The following is a 19,822-nucleotide window of genomic DNA, read 5'->3' on the forward strand; positions in this document are numbered from 1 at the left end:
CCCAAACCATCAGACTGTCACCTACCCTCCTCACCTTTAGGCACACCCTGAAAACCCATCTCTTCAGGTAAGCCTACCCCGCCCTCACCTAACAGCTGATCTCCTCCACTCCTCCTACCACTCCATCCCCCACAGCCATCTCCTCCTGTACCACTATCCCCTCCCTCCAAGATTGTAAGCTCCAAGGAGCAGGGCCCTCGAACCCCTCGTGTATTGTATTGTTACTGTATTGTCACATGTTCTGTCCCCCACTATAATGTACAGCGCTGAGCAAACCTTTTGGCGCTATATACTGTATAATAATAATAATGTCCAGGTACCTGTTGAACTTGGGGCTTTTCCTTCCCATGATGGTCTTTAAAGCGGCGGGGAAGTTCCGCTTTAAGGAATGCTCCTCCGCTCCCCATTAAGGATTGGCACCTTTGGGGAGCGGGTACCCAAATTTGACAGGTACCCGCTCCCACTTCCAGTCTGATCACCTAGGCGGAAGGTGTCCTCCCTCCCTCCCTGTAGTCTTTTGGGACACGTGACAGGTCCCAGAAGACTACAGGACCATTCATGAAGTGCAACGCTACTCGCACATGCTCAGTGGGTACCCGGCTGTAAAGCCGCAAGCTACCCCACACACTGAAGATGCCGGCCTCCTGGAATACAGGACAGCCGGTGAAACGGGCTGCGGGGGACACACACCGCGGGACCGAAGGACAGGTAAGTGGCTGTTTTTGAAGTCAGCAGCTACAGTTTTTGTAGCCGACTTATTTTTTTGACAGGGTGAGCGGAAGTCCGCTTTAAGCCTTTCATTAAAGTTAAAGGTTTTCTTGTTTTGAGAGATCAGAATGTAAAAATAAAAGCTGCCACAGTATCTCTCATGAAACCGGTGAGAGCATGAAAATTAACCTTTAATTCAATAAGCATCCACCAAAGACAGATTGGCTTCACAGTTTCAGTTCACACATATAATGGACTTTAAAGGCAAATTTACAACTATGAAACACAGACTGAGCCAGATGGGGTTTTTTTTTTTGTTTGTTTTTTTTTAGCCCACCATCCATATAAATTTTACTTGCAGAGGGGGCGTGTCTTATCGTCACACTGGGATTATCAGGCTTCAAAACAGTAGGAGAAAAAACCCCAAAATGTTCAAGTGGAGTTGTTGTAGCTTTTGGCCGTGACACAGATCGGTGCTTGGGCCAAACAACCCAACAAAACAAATACACGCAAGTTTCAGGAGAACCAAAAAAAGATGGGAGATAAAATCCTGAATCTAACTTCCTGACTTGTAATTCATTGGCAGGACATAGATTGCCTCAGGGTGGCCATACACCGGCATTGTCACCACGGATTGTGCTTAGTGCGGGGTGCCTCTCCTCACCTGAACTATGTTCTGATCCTGCAACAGATGGAACGCTCCAACGTCACGTGTTTCCAGCATGTCAGAAAACCAATCCATTCGGTAAATTGTGAACCTTTTACTACTCTGGTCAATGCTTTTGCCTCCAAATTAATGCAAGCGAGGATCAAAACGGTTTAGCATTTAAATGCTCAGATTTGTATGGCCACCCTAAAGCTGGCCATACACATTCTATTGTACAAACTTTATACAATCTTCTTTAGATTCGTCAACTCGAAGTGTGCGGTCCTCTACCTAGAACAACCCATGTAATTCCCATGCCAGCCGGCGGCCCCTTTGCACTGCACATTTGTTCAAGTGTATGTAAACCCAAATCGATTATTTTTTTTTAGTATTTGTGGCATTCGTGCCTCACTGTATAGTTTTCTTAAAGCCGAATTCCAGGAATTCAGCAACTTTGTAAACTGCAGGCATACCATGAGATAAACCCAACGAGGTGCCTGCCGCCTGTAGACTTGTCTATTATTCACATTGGACAGGTACATTGTGTTCCAGGAAGATGATCTCCAGAGATCTGGCTGCTCATTGCGGGGGGAGCTCTGGCTGCTCACTGCAGGGGGGAGCTCTGGCTGCTCACTGCAGGGGGGAGCTCTGGCTGCTCACTGCAGGGGGGAGCTCTGGCTGCTCACTGCAGGGGGGAGCTCTGGCTGCTCACTGCAGGGGGGAGCTCTGGCTGCTCACTGCAGGGGGGAGCTCTGGCTGCTCACTGCAGGGGGGAGCTCTGGCTGCTCACTGCAGGGGGGAGCTCTGGCTGCTCACTGCAGGGGGGAGCTCTGGCTGCTCACTGCAGGGGGGAGCTCTGGCTGCTCATTGTGGTCTCCGTTCCTTCAAGAACAGAATCGCTGGAACTGCTATGCCGCCTCCTCCCTTCTGCTCATTCACAGAAGCCTTTGTATTTTGTGAATGAGTTCACATAATGCAAAAGCTTCTGTGAATGGGCAGTAGAAGGAATAGCCACAGCTGCTATGTGCTTCTCTCGCTCAGTGCTGGAACTGCTATGCCTTCCCCCCCACCTCCTGGCCATTCACAGAAGCCTTTGTATTTTGTGAATGAGTTCACATAATGTAAAAGCTTCTGTGAATGGGCAGTAGAAGCAAGGAACAGCCGCAGCTGCTGTGTGCTTCTCTCCTTCAGTGCTGGAACTGCTATGCCTTCCTACTCCCGTCGTGGCCATTCACAGAAACCTTCGTATTTTGTGAATGAGTTCACATAATGTAAAAGCTTCTGTGAATGGGCAGTGGAAGCAAGGAACAGCCACAGCTGCTGGGTGCTTCTCTCCTCAGTGCTGGAACTGCCATGTCTTCCCCTTCTGGCCATTCACAGAAGCCTTCGTATTTAGTGAATGAGTTCACATAATGTAAAAGCTTTTGTGAATGGGCAGTAGAAGGAACAGCCACAGCTGCGGTGAGCTTCTCTCCTTCAGTGCTGGAACTGCTATGCCTTCCCCTCCCCTCCTGGCCATGCACAGAAGCCTTTGTATTATGTGAAGTCATTTACAAAATAAGGCAGCTTTTGTGAGTGGGCAGCAGAGGGGAGGGGTGGGCACAGCTACTCTGTGCTTCTCTCCTACAGCCTTGAATGTCCCATGTATTCTCTGGAGAGTATAATGAACCTGTCAAAGTTAATAGAGAAGTCCCAAATGTGACATTAATACACTTAATTGGACTTGACTCTTTCCAAAGTTGCTGAATTCCTAGAATTCAGCTGTAAATTATCTTCTTTTTTTGTGAATTTGTTGCTTTGTTTCTTACCTTGAAATCCTTGCAGTAACAGCACTTCCTGTTGCAGGTTGACAACAGTAAACCACTGCCTTAGAATCAACTGCATCATTACGCTCCTTCAATTGACTGTTAAAAACCAACTAAAAGCAGCAACATCAGCAGCCTGTTGTGTTCTCCAGCTGCTAGGCAGTGGTATAGCATTGCCAGCCTGCAACATGAAATGCCATTACTGACAGGATCTCCAGGTAAGAATTGTTTTTTTTTTTTTTTTTACTTTTTTGCGAACCTGTTTCAACATTTAAAATGATTACAGATTTTGGGTTTACATACACTAACCCCATCCCACCAGCTATATGTGTCAACATGGACACGAGCCTTATTCCATGCTGCCACATAAGCCCACGGCAGGCATCACCGGTTCTTCCTGGAAGCGTTCAATTGCGAGCCCCCAGCCCGGCAATGATCTGTCACCGTCAGCTCCTGGTCTCGGTAACAGTGCTAAGGCGGTAGATCGGGCTTACATGCATTTCGGTAAAAGGACCTCTTACTTAAAAAGCTTATAAATGGCCGTTTCACCCAGCAGAAGTACATGCACATTGAATCAAGAGATGCAACTGTTACCAGAACGGTTATCAAACTGCTTTTCTAAGCTTCTCGGTAACAATTTTTTTTGGAATACATTTCTTACAAAGACTTACAAGGGCACTTCATTATCCCAAGGGGAGCAACTGTACTTCGCTGCACGAAAAATATCCCACCCTACCCTGAACAAGACATACACCACTGAAAAACTTGCCTCCCTTTTCGTGAAGGCTTATTTCATCTAGAAGGTTAATGTGCAGAAGTTTATAATACATCTGGTTTGTAGATTCAAAGTAAATTATATCTGATACAAAATAATTTCGTCATGGCCGGTCGGTCAAAAAACAAAAAAAAAAAAACAAAAACAACAGATTGCTACCGACTTGCCATTGCTGGAAAGACCATGTACAACTAGCAGAGTACCCCCGCCGCAAGTCTCTAGAGAGCAGACAGGCCTGCCCCCCCTCCCTTTTCTCGGTACACACCAGTTTGATATTTTGTCGACTGTACAACGTTTATAAAAATAGGGCGATAATATTTGTTTTCAATTCACCTACTTAGATAAGAACCTACAAATTTCAAAGCCTGCTAAAAAGTGTAAAAAGAATATTAAATAAAATGACAATCTTATCCTAACAAACACTGTAGACAACTTTTTTTTATGCTTTTCTTTTTTATTCTTTTTGTGTTTTTTTTTTTTTTCTCTTTAACTTTAGATAATCCTGTCGCATCTTTTTTTTTTTTTTTTTTTTGCTTTCAAAGTGGTCATTTTTTTTTTTTTTGTTTAAATCGTAGGAACAATTTAAATAATCTATAAAAAAATAAACCCTAAGGGGAGCAAGACTCGTGTAATATCCCCTGCAAAAGGGAACATTCAGTTGTCAACCAGTGAAACCGAAAAGGCTGAAAAATCAGATTGTTTTATTTCAAACTGATATGGAGGAGAGGTGTTCCAAGTCAAAAACACAATCCCCCCCTCCCCAAATAACATGATATAAGTTATTCCACTTTAAAAGAGGGCTTTCAAGCACTCCGGGCAATAGTGCGCCCTCAAGCTGTTAAAGAGGGTACTGCATTTCCTACCAGGGCATGCTGCGATTTGAAGTTCTCAGGGGGGTGAAGATGAAGCCCCTTATCTGCTTTAATTTGATAATTGTCCCACCCCAGTGCTCCTCATACAACCCATTTCCTATTACAAGGGCTGCAGCGTTTCTTTTGTTACAAAAGCAAAAAATTTTTTTTGCTGCCTGCCAATTAGGAATCATTGGTGTGGCCATCCTTGGAAAAAAAAAAAAAAAATCTCAAATGTCAATTTCCATTACAACGCTTGTCCTGCTCCATATTCATTTACAATTTGCATTTTACAGCTATTGGCGGCTGAAATAAAAGTAGTATTAAAGAACAAGCTGCAGGACTGTGCAACACGAAAAACAAGCACGGAAGCCGGCAATTCTTTGTTGAAGCAGAGCTGGACAAATCCTAGGAAGCCAGGCCCACCGAACACCTACAGATTACAAATGGGGCCTTTTTTTGAGCCTCTTCTGTGGGTGTCGGTGAAAGCCCGTTATTGGGTGGTGCTTAGAATCCTACGGGAATTTGTCCACCCCCGGTTTAAAGGATATTAAAGATCACCGTCACCAGTACCACCACTAAATGCTAAAAAATGACCTTCCCAAATTGAAATTAGGTATATCAGTTAAAAATGCCAATAAGTTTTTGGTTTGTAAGAAAAGCAGGGCAGGTGACAAGACTTTAAACCAAAACCAATTCCAAGGAAAAAAAAATAAAAATTCTAAATGTTAGCAAGAAACTAAAGCCTGAAAAAAAATAAAAAAATAAAAAAAATAAAAGTTTAGGAATAAAAACACAGATGAAGTGAAAACGTTAACTGGTACACACTGTCCACACCTATATTTCAAGTTCGGAAACGCATATTTTCAAGCAGCCATACAAAAAAAGTATCCATGAAGAATGCTGAATCTCTGGAAAAATTATGAAAACGTCCCTGCTACCAGTACGTATCTAAATACAAAACTCAACTACCGTATGGTTGCTCCTGTGTAGCGAGAGAAGTCCATTGTTTAAAACAGATAAAATTCAGTCCATAGGTGTGAATGGTATGATCGACAGTCTTTTAAATTTGTAGTTGTTTAGGATCCTTAAGCATGCAAGCCTCGTAGAAAGGGGAGCCGCGAGGGCACCAGGGGTGGACTTTAGCCATCCAGTTTACGACAGAGCTGGGAAAGCCTCGGGGTCATCTACATCAGGAGCAGAGACGCTAGACTGCAGGAACAAAGAGAAACAAACGATTATGCAGAATTGGGTTATGGACAGCAAAGCACATTAGCAGCATTGATAAGCATCTTCACATGTTCTCCTGACTGCACTACAAAGCTCAGCAGTAACATTACATGTCAGGGCCCAGCTTACTACAGGCATGTATATAGTGTCAACAATTCATGATGTACATTCACATTAGTACCTGCCCTCAAGTAACTACAATCCAAGATCGCCATCTCACATACACTTAGACAAATTTAGAGAGGAGCCACATAATCTACCAGCATGATGTAAACTGTGGGAGGAAATCCATGCAAGCACAGGGAGCATATGCAAACTCTATACCAGACTTTCCCAACCAGGGTGTCCAGGCACCCTGGGGTGCCTTGAGGTTTCTTCAGGGGTGCCTTGGCAAAATGTATAAAAATTACCAAAAACTTGTATACAAGCCAGCGGGTGGAACAAGCCGGCCTTTTAGTTACACAAAGCCACAGGCTTTCATTGTGCACCATAACGACCTTCTAACCGCCAGCATCCTGACAACCAATGACATCATCAGTTGATGAGGATGTCAGCTGTCTGCACAGCATCCTAGTTTTGACCCTCCCCTGCCCCTTTCCGTCAGTACTGGTGTCACTGACAGAGAAAAACTGCGGGAGAAGAGAAACCCTGGAATACTAGTCAGTGCCAGTGTGCAAAAGTGTACTTGCTTTGGAAGATTAAATCCCCTCTAATGTTGGGTGTCCTACATGTGTGGATGTTGCTGCGTTATAGAAAACTATTAGAACAGGTTTTCACATTTTAGAATGGGGTGCCTCGGGACTGTCGCTAATTTCAAAAGGGTGCCTCAAGGACTGTCCATAATTTTAAAGGGTGCCTCAAGGACTGTCCATAATTTTAAAGGGTGCCTCAAGGACTGTCCATAATTTTAAAGGGTGCCTCAAGGACTGTCCATAATTTTAAAGGGTGCCTCAAGGACTGTCCATAATTTTAAAGGGTGCCTCAAGGACTGTCCATAATTTTAAAGGGTGCCTCAAGGACTGTCCATAATTTTAAAGGGTGCCTCAAGGACTGTCCATAATTTTAAAGGGTGCCTCAAGGACTGTCCATAATTTTAAAGGGTGCCTCAAGGACTGTCCATAATTTTAAAGGGTGCCTCAAGGACTGTCCATAATTTTAAAGGGTGCCTCAAGGACTGTCCATAATTTTAAAGGGTGCCTCAAGGACTGTCCATAATTTTAAAGGGTGCCTCAAGGACTGTCCATAATTTTAAAGGGTGCCTCAAGGACTGTCCATAATTTTAAAGGGTGCCTCAAGGACTGTCCATAATTTTAAAGGGTGCCTCAAGGACTGTCCATAATTTTAAAGGGTGCCTCAAGGACTGTCCATAATTTTAAAGGGTGCCTCAAGGACTGTCCATAATTTTAAAGGGTGCCTCAAGGACTGTCCATAATTTTAAAGGGTGCCTCAAGGACTGTCCATAATTTTAAAGGGTGCCTCAAGGACTGTCCATAATTTTAAAGGGTGCCTCAAGGACTGTCCATAATTTTAAAGGGTGCCTCAAGGACTGTCCATAATTTTAAAGGGTGCCTCAAGGACTGTCCATAATTTTAAAGGGTGCCTCAAGGACTGTCCATAATTTTAAAGGGTGCCTCAAGGACTGTCCATAATTTTAAAGGGTGCCTCAAGGACTGTCCATAATTTTAAAGGGTGCCTCAAGGACTGTCCATAATTTTAAAGGGTGCCTCAAGGACTGTCCATAATTTTAAAGGGTGCCTCAAGGACTGTCCATAATTTTAAAGGGTGCCTCAAGGACTGTCCATAATTTTAAAGGGTGCCTCAAGGACTGTCCATAATTTTAAAGGGTGCCTCAAGGACTGTCCATAATTTTAAAGGGTGCCTCAAGGACTGTCCATAATTTTAAAGGGTGCCTCAAGGACTGTCCATAATTTTAAAGGGTGCCTCAAGGACTGTCCATAATTTTAAAGGGTGCCTCAAGGACTGTCCATAATTTTAAAGGGTGCCTCAAGGACTGTCCATAATTTTAAAGGGTGCCTCAAGGACTGTCCATAATTTTAAAGGGTGCCTCAAGGACTGTCCATAATTTTAAAGGGTGCCTCAAGGACTGTCCATTTTAAAGGGTGCCTCAAGGACTGTCCATTTTAAAGGGTGCCTCAAGGACTGTCCATTTTAAAGGGTGCCTCAAGGACTGTCCATTTTAAAGGGTGCCTCAAGGACTGTCCATCATTTCAAAAGGCGCCTTAAATGAAAAAAGGTGGAGAAACCCTGGTCTATGCCAGGGTTTCTCAACCAGGGTTCCTCCAGAGGTTGCTAGGTGTTCCTTGAAGAATGAGCAATTCCTACCTGTCAAATAAGCCCCCACTTTCACCATTGATCCTTTTAGCTATTTGCAAAGGGCGCGATTCTTCCTAATGACCTCAAGTGTGTGAGAACCATTCTTCCCACCAACCATCACACTAAAGTATCATGATCTGTAGGTATAACAACATTTAGCAGTGGTTCCCAGAGATCAGAAAGTTATTTTAGGGTGCGTCATTTTGTCACTTCTGGGTCTGGGAACATCTAAGCAGAGTGAAGACGAGGCATGGAGTGCATGGCGGCCATTATAGAAATCTTACATGCTGGAAACACTGGTGCCAGTCTATAGGCACCTGCACATGTGAGTGCAATTTAGCATTTCTGTGTAATTGTTTCTTAATTAAAATACTACACTTAGAGAGCCATTTACTTGTTTGATTCATTTAATGGCCAGCTGCATTACTGTGGGAGGAATATCTTTAAAGCGTCAATAATGCATCATATTGTGATCCTTTACATGTGGCTATTACTAATGCATTTCCAAAGGGGGGAAATGGAGAGCATTTGGTCCCCTATAAAACCTATACAAGGCGTATTTGACCACCGTAACTGGGCTCAAAAGACCTGGGGAGTGAGCCATCCACATTATGATTGTGAGCACGCGGTGAAGATAGTCACTATCTGGTTCTGCTTTGATTTGGCACAGATAGAAGAAGCTGCAAGGATTGGCACTTCATATATGGACGTTTTCACCATTCACCTATATCTGTTATATATTGATAATATTGGTTTGCTGTTGTATAGAATTACCAGGTTTGGTTCATGCACTGTGAGGCGTATACCAAATTTGTGGTACTTTATATAGGGATCTTTGGTCTCACAAACTGCACTTTTATTTGGTTTATTTTGACATAATGTAGCGCCCACCTATTCTATTATAATTGCATATTTTAGGGGTTCATCTGTGTTAAGGGTGAGGAAGGCTGTTTTATACAGATAGTAGCCTGGCCAGGATTTAATCTGAGGAGGCCAGCGCTGCAAGGCAGAAGGGCCAACCACTATGCTGGGGGATTCCTCTTCAGTTATGGGACTGACTCAAGACAGTTCCATAAAGCACAGCATGTCTTTAGCAAATTGACATTTGGTCTATGTCCCTGGGAGCGCGCAGCACTGCGATCCGGACCCCGTTGTGTCCTGCGGACACAGTGGAACACCGATCGTCATACGGGACCTCTGTGTGAGGTCCCGATCATGTGATCACCGATTGCCCAATCAGTGATCACATGCAAAGTAGTATGCAAGATGTCACTTCTGACATCATTGCTTACTACCTGTGAAATCTGTGAATGATCACAGAGGTCACATGGTACAGGGCTATTCACAACTGCCTTGTACCATGTGACAAGCTGTGACCAATCACAGCTCACACAGTAGTTCTCAATGGCTGCAAGAATGCAGTGTCCAGACTGGAAGTGGTTAAGTTCCCTGCCAGTCATTTTATACACAAATCCTGCTGGAAATTACCTTAGTTTCTGTGGCTTCTCTGAAACAAATCTTTGGTTACTTTCACACATACCATGCTGTCATAAAGATACCCTTTCATCAGTGAAAAAACCCCCAAAAAACGAATCACCTTGTAAAATCCATATACAAATTCCCCTTGACGCCTCAATAGCATTCAATCTTTGCTCACTTGCAAAGCCGCCAGGACCTTCAGCATCTGACATTGTGTAATGCCTTCATCTACCACATCACGTGTGTGTTCCTTCAGGGGCACAGGGACATAGCAAACACTATGTGTGGACCGGGGGCCCGGGGTGGGGGTTTTATTGCATGGCAACATTGTCATGATTTTACAGTGTAGGGTGGACGGCATTGTTGCTTTTTGTACTTTGTTATGAAAGTGCCAATAAACATTACGTTTTAAGCCGCCCACAGTATGTTCTCCTGAGGACTTCTTTACCTACTGGTCAATGTATCTACTGCATAGGGACACAGCAGATGGGATTTGGTGGTGGTGGGGTTGATGGGGCACACAAAGGGCTGGCCGCATCAAACATTGCAATGATGGTGGTGATGGCATTATTCAATATTTTACAAAAATTGGTATTTGTTGATACAGAAGACCCTGCGGGATTGATTTACCAAGACTGGAGAGTGCAAAATATGGTGCAGATGGTCATGGTAGCCAATCAGCTTCTAACTTCAAACCTTTCAATTAAGTCAGTGTTTCTCAACTCCAGTCCTCATGGACCCCCAACAGGTCATGTTTTCAGGATTTCCATTATTTTGCACAGGTGATTTGATCAGTTTCACTGCCTTAGTAATTACCACAGCTGTTTCATCTGAGGGAAATCCTGAAAACATGACCTGTTGGGGGTCCATGAGGACTGGAGTTGAGAAACACTGAATTAAGTTTTGATTTAAAAAAAAACAAAAAAACCTGGAAGCCGATTGGTTTCTATTCAAAATCTGGTGCAGCTCTGCACTCTCCAGTTTTTGTAAAACAACCCATAGGTATCAAAATGTTTTTACATGTTCCCCTACCAACATTAGAACTCAGAACCACTGCTGGAGGGTCATGTAGCTGCTGCCAACACATAGAAGCATACTGCTCCTGAAGGAACAAAATCTGAAGCAGATGTAGATTATATGAAAACATAAGGTCAGCTTTTTTTTTTTCTTTCTTAAAAGTACATCTGAGCAAAGTATTAAAAAATATTCAGTACATCTCTATTATACATGTATATTTCTCCCGTTATTATTATTATACAGGATTTATATAGCGCCAACAGTTTGCTCAGCGCTTTACAAAATGAAATCTTTTGTGTCTGTGCACGAATGCAGAAAAATACCTGATTTGCCAGAAATCCATTGTTTATAATATACTGTTTCAGTTGACAAGACACTGGGAGGGAGATGTACTAAAACTGGTGCAGCTGTGCATAGTGACCAATCAGCTTCTAATTTCAGCTTGTTCAGTTGAGCTTTGACAATAAACCTGGAAGCGGATTGGTTACCATGCACAGCTGCACCAGATTCTGTGCGCATATGGTTTAGTAAATCTACCCCAATGCTTCTGTTGCACTGAAATAACAAGAAACGCAGTCAGGACTGCCAGACGACATCTCTACTGGACTACAGAACACCTTCCTCTTTGGAACACAAAGGGGGGAAAGATCTGTAGTGGAACAGATGATATATAAGCAAAGCCGAATATACTGAGTGGGAGTTTAGTAGAGAGGGTCAGCATTGTCAGCTTTCCAAGTTATGACCTCACAGGATTTCTGGCAGATCAGTGGCCATTTGTAAAGGGATAATATAATCCCAGCACTGCAGATGTACTAAATGTTTTTTTTGTACACATTAAGGAATTGTGAGAACAAAAAACAGTAGAATACTATGCATCTTGACAACATAAGCAAAGGAAAAGTGGAAATATAGAGTAAAGCAGTAAGGGGCATGCTTTAGTTTTCTGCCCAGCACTAGAAGAAATGACAGCTAGAATACAATTTGTGGGCAAAGGATAAAGCATCTTTATTATTTACCTCTAGTTTCCACAGATCAGCCTCAACGTCCGAGCACACAGACTGAATTACCTTGTCAGATCTACCGCCACGACTGGGCCTTCCTCCTCCACCACCACCACCACCACCTCCACCACCACCACGTCCGCGGCCACCTCTTCCACCTCCGCGTCCACGGCCGGGACGGCCAAGATCTCCGAAATTGATCTCAAGTTGGGAAGTGATATCATTTGCAGGTTTGCGGAAATGGTGATCCAAACCTTCAGACTCCGCGTGAACCTGGAAAAAATAAAAATAAAAAGTCATATATCCTATCAAGTCAAAAAAACATACAATGCAGAGTAGGAAGACTAATGAGCACTGTGATCTCAGCAGTTAGTGGTTGTGGAAGAGGTTCTGATTACCGTATTTTTCGCCGTATAAGACGCACCTGACCATAAGACGCACCTAGGTTTTAGAGGCAGAAAACAGGAAAAAAAAAAATTCTGAACTAATGGACTGCAGACACAGTACAGGAGATGACCAGAGACTGCGGACAGCACAGGGATGACCAGAGACTGCGGACAGCACAGGGATGACCAGAGACTGCGGACAGCACAGGGATGACCAGAGACTGCGGACAGCACAGGGATGACCAGAGACTGCGGACAGCACAGGGATGACCAGAGACTGCGGACAGCACAAGGATGACCAGAGACTGCAGACAGCACAGGGATGACCAGAGACTGCGGACAGCACAGGGATGACCAGAGACTGCGGACAGCACAGGGATGACCAGAGACTGCGGACAGCACAGGGATGACCAGAGACTGCGGACAGCACAGGGATGACCAGAGACTGCGGACAGTACAGATGACTGCTGACCTTTGGGGAGGTGGGGAGCGGGTACCTGAATTTGACAGGTACCCGCTCTTACTTCCGCAGAGTTTTTGTTTGATCTTACCTGTTCCTCCATCCAGCCGCGCGCTGTCTTCCCGGCTTCTGTAATGGCGCTCGGCATGACAGCCGGGTGCCCAGTGCGCATGAGCGAGAAGCACTTGCGCTTTGTGATTGGTCCGGCGGCTTCTGGGATCTGTCATGTGTCCCAGGTACCGCCTTACCATTCACAAAAAGCACCGCTTCTTGCGCATGCGCACTTGGCACCCGGCTGTCATGCCCAGTGCCCACACTACAGAAGCCGGGAAGACAGCACGCCGCTGGATAGAGGAACAGGTAAGGTCCCGCTGCAGAGCTGAGCGGCCGGCCCGGTATTCTGACACAGCCGCGGTGGAAATACCGGACCGGGCCGCTCCATATTCACTCCATAAGACGCACTGACATTTCCCCCCCAGTTTTGGGGAAGAAAAAGTGTGTCTTATACGGCGAAAAATACGGTAATTGGCTATTCCATTTAGTATCGTATCTATAATTAACATTATTACACAGGATTTATATAGCGCCAACATTTTGCTCAGCGCTTTTAGGTATTGCCTACCAGATTTATACAAAACCTGATGTCTAGAAACAAGCATTTAGAACAAGCTGCTCCTAGCTAAACTCTAATTCTCCTTCAATTTTACAGCACTGAGGTAAACCTACCCCTGAAATCCTATGAAGAATCATTTCAGAATGACAACAACTTCTGAGCAGCTGGTGTGTAAGCACATAGCAATGTAATATAACTGCCAGACCTACCCCTTCTGAAGCACAGCTCCATACCTCCTCACTCTTGGACTTGTGAAGAACGAAACCTTTCTTCCATTGGCCGTCAGCACCTTCGTTTGGTTTTCGGATGTTGAATTCAACTTTGGAGCGTGCTTTGTCTTGCATTGCCTTCCATTCATCCAAGGTCATTTCCTTGGGTCCTTCTTCCTTAACTTCTTCCACCTCATTTTCCCTGGAACACAAAAGTCACAGAATGTGGACAGGGATCCCCATATGCTGACAATGTGTCTTCACATGGTGGCTGGTGAAGGGACAACATATAAAAAGATATCTGGATCATCTTCACAATACAACTTTTATACTGACCCCCGGAAAAGACCTGTGTTTAAACCGATGCTATACAACAGGACAGAGTTTAAAAGCCTACAAAATTACAAAAAATAAAACTACCCTTGCACTGTCCACCCCCCCCCCCCCCATCCCCTTTCTCCCATATTCCGTGTCCATTGAGAAGGATCCTGGGAGAATGGTGCTTCTACTCCACAGATGCATGTTCACACTGTGCTCCAGGGATGCTCCTATACCAACACGGATGGAGGGTAAACACTTCCATCTCACACCATTACATCATCATTGGCACCCATGGCGGAGCAGAAGAACTTATGTTCATGATGTAAAGTTGTTGAACACTACAGACAGATTCTGGTGTCTAGAGATTAAAAATGCTGGCCTAGAAAATGTCACACCACCGATTGAAGCAGTATGGCACATGTAGCCAACTCTTCACCCAAAAGCAGTGCATTGATCTCCTCTTCTTCGACAACTCGAAGTGCCACTAAACAGACACAACAAGTGCTTTTAGAAGAGGTGGAACTTCATCGTACTCCTGGTACTCTAGCGGTAAAAAGCATTTAACCTTTGCAGTGCAGAAACAACCCCCCCCCCCCCCCCCCAAAAAAGGGTTTTTTTTTTTTTTGTTTTTTTTTTTAATTCCTGAAGTTGGGCTTAGACCCCTTGCCTACTAAAAATGCATTTATAAACATTCTGGTATTCAAGGGATAAAACTAAATCTCATGGCTGCTGGTGTGAGCTTGGTATCTATTACAGCTGGTGATCCGCTTTCATGTTAAAGAGATCCCAATCGTTTTTATGGGGCTCTGAAGGTGACTTCGGCTGGCCATACACTATACAATTTTCTGTCCAATTTTCTTTAGATTTATCTTCAACTGTGTAGTGCAAGGGCCCACCAAATTGGATACAACTGAAAGTGTTTAGGTTTGACCTCATATTATATGGTTTTTGGTAAATCTAAAGCAATTTTCTAAAGAAAATTGTATAGTGAATGGTCAGCCTAAAAGGGTAATATGCTGCATAGGCAGTGAATAGGTTTTAAAAATATGACCGCCACTAGCAATGTTAAAGAGGAGCTCCAGTCGCCCTCCCAAAAAAATAATATACTGTATGTGCTGACTTACTATAAGGACACTTGCCCGTCCAGGGATTTAGCACTGTCCTCACCTGAGCCGATTTTTTCAATCTGTTTCAGGTCCAGGCATCAGCATCTTAACTACAGGAAACTGGCGGTGAAGCCCTGCGGCTTCAACACTGCGCATGCGGCACTTCGAGATGGTCCTGCAGTCTTCTAGGACCTGTGATGTGTCTCAGAAGGCTGAGGGAGAAAGGGGGGGGGGGGGGGGGGTTTGCACAAACTTCCACTCGGATAGCTGCAGTAGTGGGACCAGGTACCTGTCAAAACCAGATACAAGTCCAACTCATTTCCTGGCTGGAGGACATCCATGATGATCTAACCCAGGATTAGATAGTGTCAGCACTCCAGCGGTGATGAAACAAATCCCATCATGCTTATGACTCTAGTTAATGCCTGTGGGAGTCAATCCGGCAATATCTCATGGGATTTGTAGTTTCATCACAGCTAGCGTGCCAAGGTTGCCTACCCCTGATCTAGCCTTTTCCTCAAGCTCTGATGAAGAAGGGACTCCCTTCGAAACGCGTCAACCTGACAGTCTTCCCTCGTGACAAGACTCGGGCTGGTCTCACACTCCTAGAGTTTTGTTGAGGATCTTATACGCTTGCTTGTTATACTTCTCTGAGTATATTTTTAAATTCAATAAAATCACATTTTATTGAGGTAATGCGCACGGTTGGTGCGCTTTTTTGTTTCACTTTACAGTACTGGCCGGGCTTCCCCAGCCTTGTTTAGAGCCGTACAACTTTTTATGCATTGGTGGTGAATTTCTACAAGTTTCTGTTTCCATCTATCCTTGCTCTGGGTCATAGAGCGCAGGAGGTGTTTTTGTTTCCACTATTTATTTCAGGTACTTATATATCGCCATCAATTTACGCAGCGCTCTACATATATATTGTACATTCACATCAGTCCCTAACCCTCAAGGGGCGTACAATCTAAGGTCCCTAACTCACATTCATACATACACATACTAGGGACAATTTAGACAGCAGCCAATTAACCTACCAGCATGTCTTTGGCGTATGGGAGGAAACCGGAGTACCCGGACGAAACCCACACAGGCACAAGGAGAACATGCAAACTCCAGCTGGGGGTGCCGTGGTTGGGATTCGAATCAACGACCCTAGTACTGCCAGGTGGAAGTGCTAACCATTTAGCCACTGTGCCTGCCCACTAGCCATTTCCTCATCAGCCGGACACTCCCTGGCCCAAGCCCTTTCATTTATTGGATGTAAGTTTTCAATCAGAGGCTCAGCATCACACGTGGGTATCACCTAGGGTGGCCTGCTGTTTTCAGGAAGCTACGTGTAGCCCCTCTCGCTATCCATGATCTGCCCTCATTGCATAGAAAACAAACACCCAATGATGATATGGGTCTAAAAAGGGTTATGTAATACCAGAAACAGGTTTTACTTATTAGAAGTGAAGAATGAACCAGGGAGGCAAAATATAAACAGACGAAATACCAGCTTTAAGACTTACTTGTTCTCGGAGTCTACCACGGGCTGATCTTCTGTTTCAGTTGTTTCCTCAGTGACAGTTGACTGGTCCAGTTCGCTGGAAATTAAAGATGGGTGGAATTTAAGGGTTTTTTTTCATTATTATATAGAAAAGGCATTTTCTGCATCTGTAAACGGCAGAGCAGAACACTACAAACAGCTTTACTCTTGATATTTGTTTTTTTAAAGCCAAAATAAACCTGGCCATACAAGACCTCAACATACCTGCAATTTCCCCCACTTATCTGGGGAATATCTAAGTGGGCAAAATGCTAAGTAGCTGGCCATCTCTGGCTTCAATTGTTGTCTGAACCACCGACTTAAAACAAGCATGCAGCAAGTGAACACGATCTGTATATTTGTTTAAAGTTAGTGGCAGAAAGTACTGATGTCAGTCAGAAAGCTAACATTTTCAGGACAATGGCAGCCTACAGATTCTTCTGCATGCCTCAGTACAGGTCTGCCCTTAGGCGCCCATTCAGACCTGTTTGATGCAGAAAAGAACAGCAAAACGTTGCGCTATCAGCACATCAATTTACCATTGAAAATAACGCCACGGTTTACAATTTTTTTTCTCAATACGAAGTGTATGTCGGTGCCGATTTTTAAATGCAATTGCTGGCTTTTTTTTTTTCCTCTTCACTATAGCTGTCACTTTTCCCAGAGTTAAAGGAAGCTTTGTTTCTTTTAAGAAACTAAAAGGAAACATTGTTTCTTTTAACTTGGGGAAATAAACTAAAAAGAAACTTTCTTTTAGCTGGGGGAAAGGGACCGCTGAATCTCTGAGCTATAGTGAAGAAAAAACAAACAAACAAAAAAAACAGTAATTAAATTTAAAAACCGGCACCATACTACTAAAATGTTTACAATGCACTTTCCCATACGGACCGACTATCAATTCGTTTCTTGTTCTAGGTAGAGAAAACAAGCCATCTCTGCTTGCGTGTCTGAGCAGCATAGCAGTGTTTTCCCAAATTAACATATGGCAAATCAGGCCATTTAAAATTGCATAGATGACAGAACGCATAAGCAAACGTTGAAACGTTCGTCCAATCAAAATCAGCAGATTCGGACAGCTGACACTCTATATGAACCTTGATTTGCCATCTATCTCGGTGTCTGTTCTGGTGTGCAGCTTTCACTAAAAGTAACCGTTTATGTATGGATTCATTAAAAGTTCAATTCAAATTCCTCAGATTTGTAAAAGATATTGATCTATACAAAAGCTGCCACACTAACCACGGGGCAATTGCAGGGGTCATCCCAACAGAGTCCAGCACCCTCTTACCACAATTTAAGGCAACACCCTGCCAAAAATATACACACTGCGAAAAAGTAGCTACTCAACTGCTTCATGTGAAATTATCTCTGAATGACACGCTGGGTGTGGTGCAAGTGCTGCATATTACTTCACAATTCATAAATTGTGTTCATACGGCAGATAAAAGTACAGCAAAAAAAGAAAAAAATGCACATTACACAGCAGAGTAGTGTGTAGTAGAGAGACTATATGGTCGGTGCTTGTGCCTTGAGACATTGGGTTCCCTATCCCCAGACTCGCCACCAATCGTGTCTAATACAGACATGAGACCGCATGCTCACTGGGGAACAGATGAATGGTAAATGTGGTCTTACTTCATAATGACTTGTGTGACAAACTAATAGTCCACATACAATTTTATTCCAATGTAGGGTCAGGTAGCAGATCACGGGGAATCAAAGACTTTTCAGATGTCCAAATGTTCCCACTTCATTGGGGCTTAAAGATGGGAACAATGTATATGGACTTAAAAAAATGAAAATTTTTTTAAAGAAAAATGCTTTTAAAATTGCACTGACCTTCACAGAGAGAAACACAAAAATGCGAAAGGTGAACACCATACACCTTCCCCACTGTACTGACCTCTGGCGAGGTAAATCAGATTCCAAGTACAGTGAGTATTTATGGTATTATTTTGACCAATATACAAAGGACTCCTCTGCCACTGGTTTGGCATACCTATTGCCTCACCTTTAAGCATTGATGAAAGGGGCAAGTGTGGACAGGACTGGATTTACATCTTAGGAGTCTATAAGCAGGAAATCCTCCCCTCCCCCCCCCCCCCAAAAAAAAAAACAAAAAAAAAAAACAAAAAACCGTAAGACCGACTTTCTTCTTAATAAAATATCTATGTGTAAAAGGGGAATGCTGCAGACTCTGATGTAAAGGGAAAAACTGCAGACTGTGATGCAAAAGAGAGTATCTGATGTAAGGGGGTCTCTGGATACTAGAGCCCCCCCTTACACAACAGTCTCCAGAGTTCCCCTTGCATCAGAGTCCTCCTTTACATCAGATTCCGCAGGGTTCCCCCTTACAGTGCAAGGGGGACCTCTACAGACCCTGATGTAAAGGGGAACTCTGATGTAAGAGGGACACTGCGGACTGTGATGCAAGCGGGAAACTTTGATGCAAGGTGGTTTCTGGTCACCAAAGCCCCCCCGCCTTACATCACAGTCAGCAGTGTTTCCCTTTACATCAGTGTTCCCTCTTACATTAGAGATCCCCTTTACATCAGGGTCTGTAGAGTTCTCCTTTACATCAGAATCTGCAGGGTTCCCCCTTACAGTGCAAGTGGGACCTCTACAGACCCTGATGTAAAGGGGAACTCTGATGCAAGGGGAACACTGCGTACCATGATGCAAGGTGGTCTCTAGTCACCAAAGCCCCCTGCCTTACATCATAGTCAGCATTTCCCTTTACATCAGCGTCCGCAGTGTTCCCTCTTACATTAGAGTTTCCCCTTTACATCAGGGTCTGCAGAGGTCCCCTTGCACTGTGGGCGCTAGTGTGACTCAATTCATCCTGGAAAACAACCAGGGCATTGCATTGGGGCTAGGCATCTCTCTGCCCATACAGACTGGCCCCTCTGGGAAGGGCGCTTGTAGCCACATGCCTACAGAGCCTAATGGGAAAGTTGGACCCCTGAAATGCACTGGCTACCCTTTTTTTTTTTTTTTAATATTCTACCTGATACTACACAGGAAATAAACTGTATTTGGACTATTTTGTGATCTAGTAATACAAACCAAGAAAACTGGGAATCCTCTAGTAAAAGCTGCCAGTCCAGTGACCAGGCAACCAGTACTAACGCCACAATACTATTGGATATTAAAGCGGACTTCCACTCACCCTGTCTAAAAAAAAGTCAGCAGCTACAAAAACTGTAGCTACTGACTTTTTTAAAAAAAAAACCAGCCACTTACCTGTCCCTCAGTGTGTCCCCCGCAGCCCGTTTCACCGGCCGTCCTGTATTCCAGGAGGCTGACATCTTCAGTGTGGCCACTGCGCATGTGAGAGTAGTGCTGCACTT

The 19,822-nt window shown here is 44.1% G+C and overlaps 1 protein-coding gene and 1 non-coding gene across 8 annotated transcripts in view; both read right to left on the minus strand.

The window, feature by feature from the left end:
- Positions 1–878: 878 nt before the first annotated feature.
- Positions 879–19,822, minus strand: part of SERBP1 (SERPINE1 mRNA binding protein 1) — a 47,689-nt gene continuing 28,745 nt past the window's right edge. For 2 of the 7 annotated variants that reach the window (XM_089660746.1, XM_089660745.1), the window contains exons 5-8: positions 16,456–16,530; positions 13,539–13,716; positions 11,913–12,119; positions 879–5,997 (exon numbers count right to left, since the gene is read on the minus strand). In XM_089660746.1, coding sequence (XP_089516872.1) covers positions 5,941–5,997; positions 11,913–12,119; positions 13,539–13,716; positions 16,456–16,530 — 517 coding nt within the window. In that variant the 3' untranslated portion in view covers positions 879–5,940. Of the gene's footprint in view, positions 5,998–11,861; positions 12,120–13,514; positions 13,717–16,455; positions 16,531–19,822 lie in introns of all 7 variants that reach the window. The other 5 variants (XM_089660742.1, XM_089660741.1, XM_089660740.1 and 2 more) reach the window with 3 other exon arrangements.
- Positions 14,220–14,352, minus strand: LOC149437679 (small nucleolar RNA SNORA21). The gene has a single exon (XR_016308028.1). It is a non-coding gene; the product is annotated as a small nucleolar RNA SNORA21 (small nucleolar RNA).

This window comes from Staurois parvus, unplaced genomic scaffold (assembly GCF_062004578.1).
Source record: "Staurois parvus isolate SC_StPar_1 unplaced genomic scaffold, SC_StPar_1.0 ptg001270l, whole genome shotgun sequence".
Classification (NCBI taxonomy): Eukaryota; Metazoa; Chordata; class Amphibia; order Anura; family Ranidae; genus Staurois; species Staurois parvus.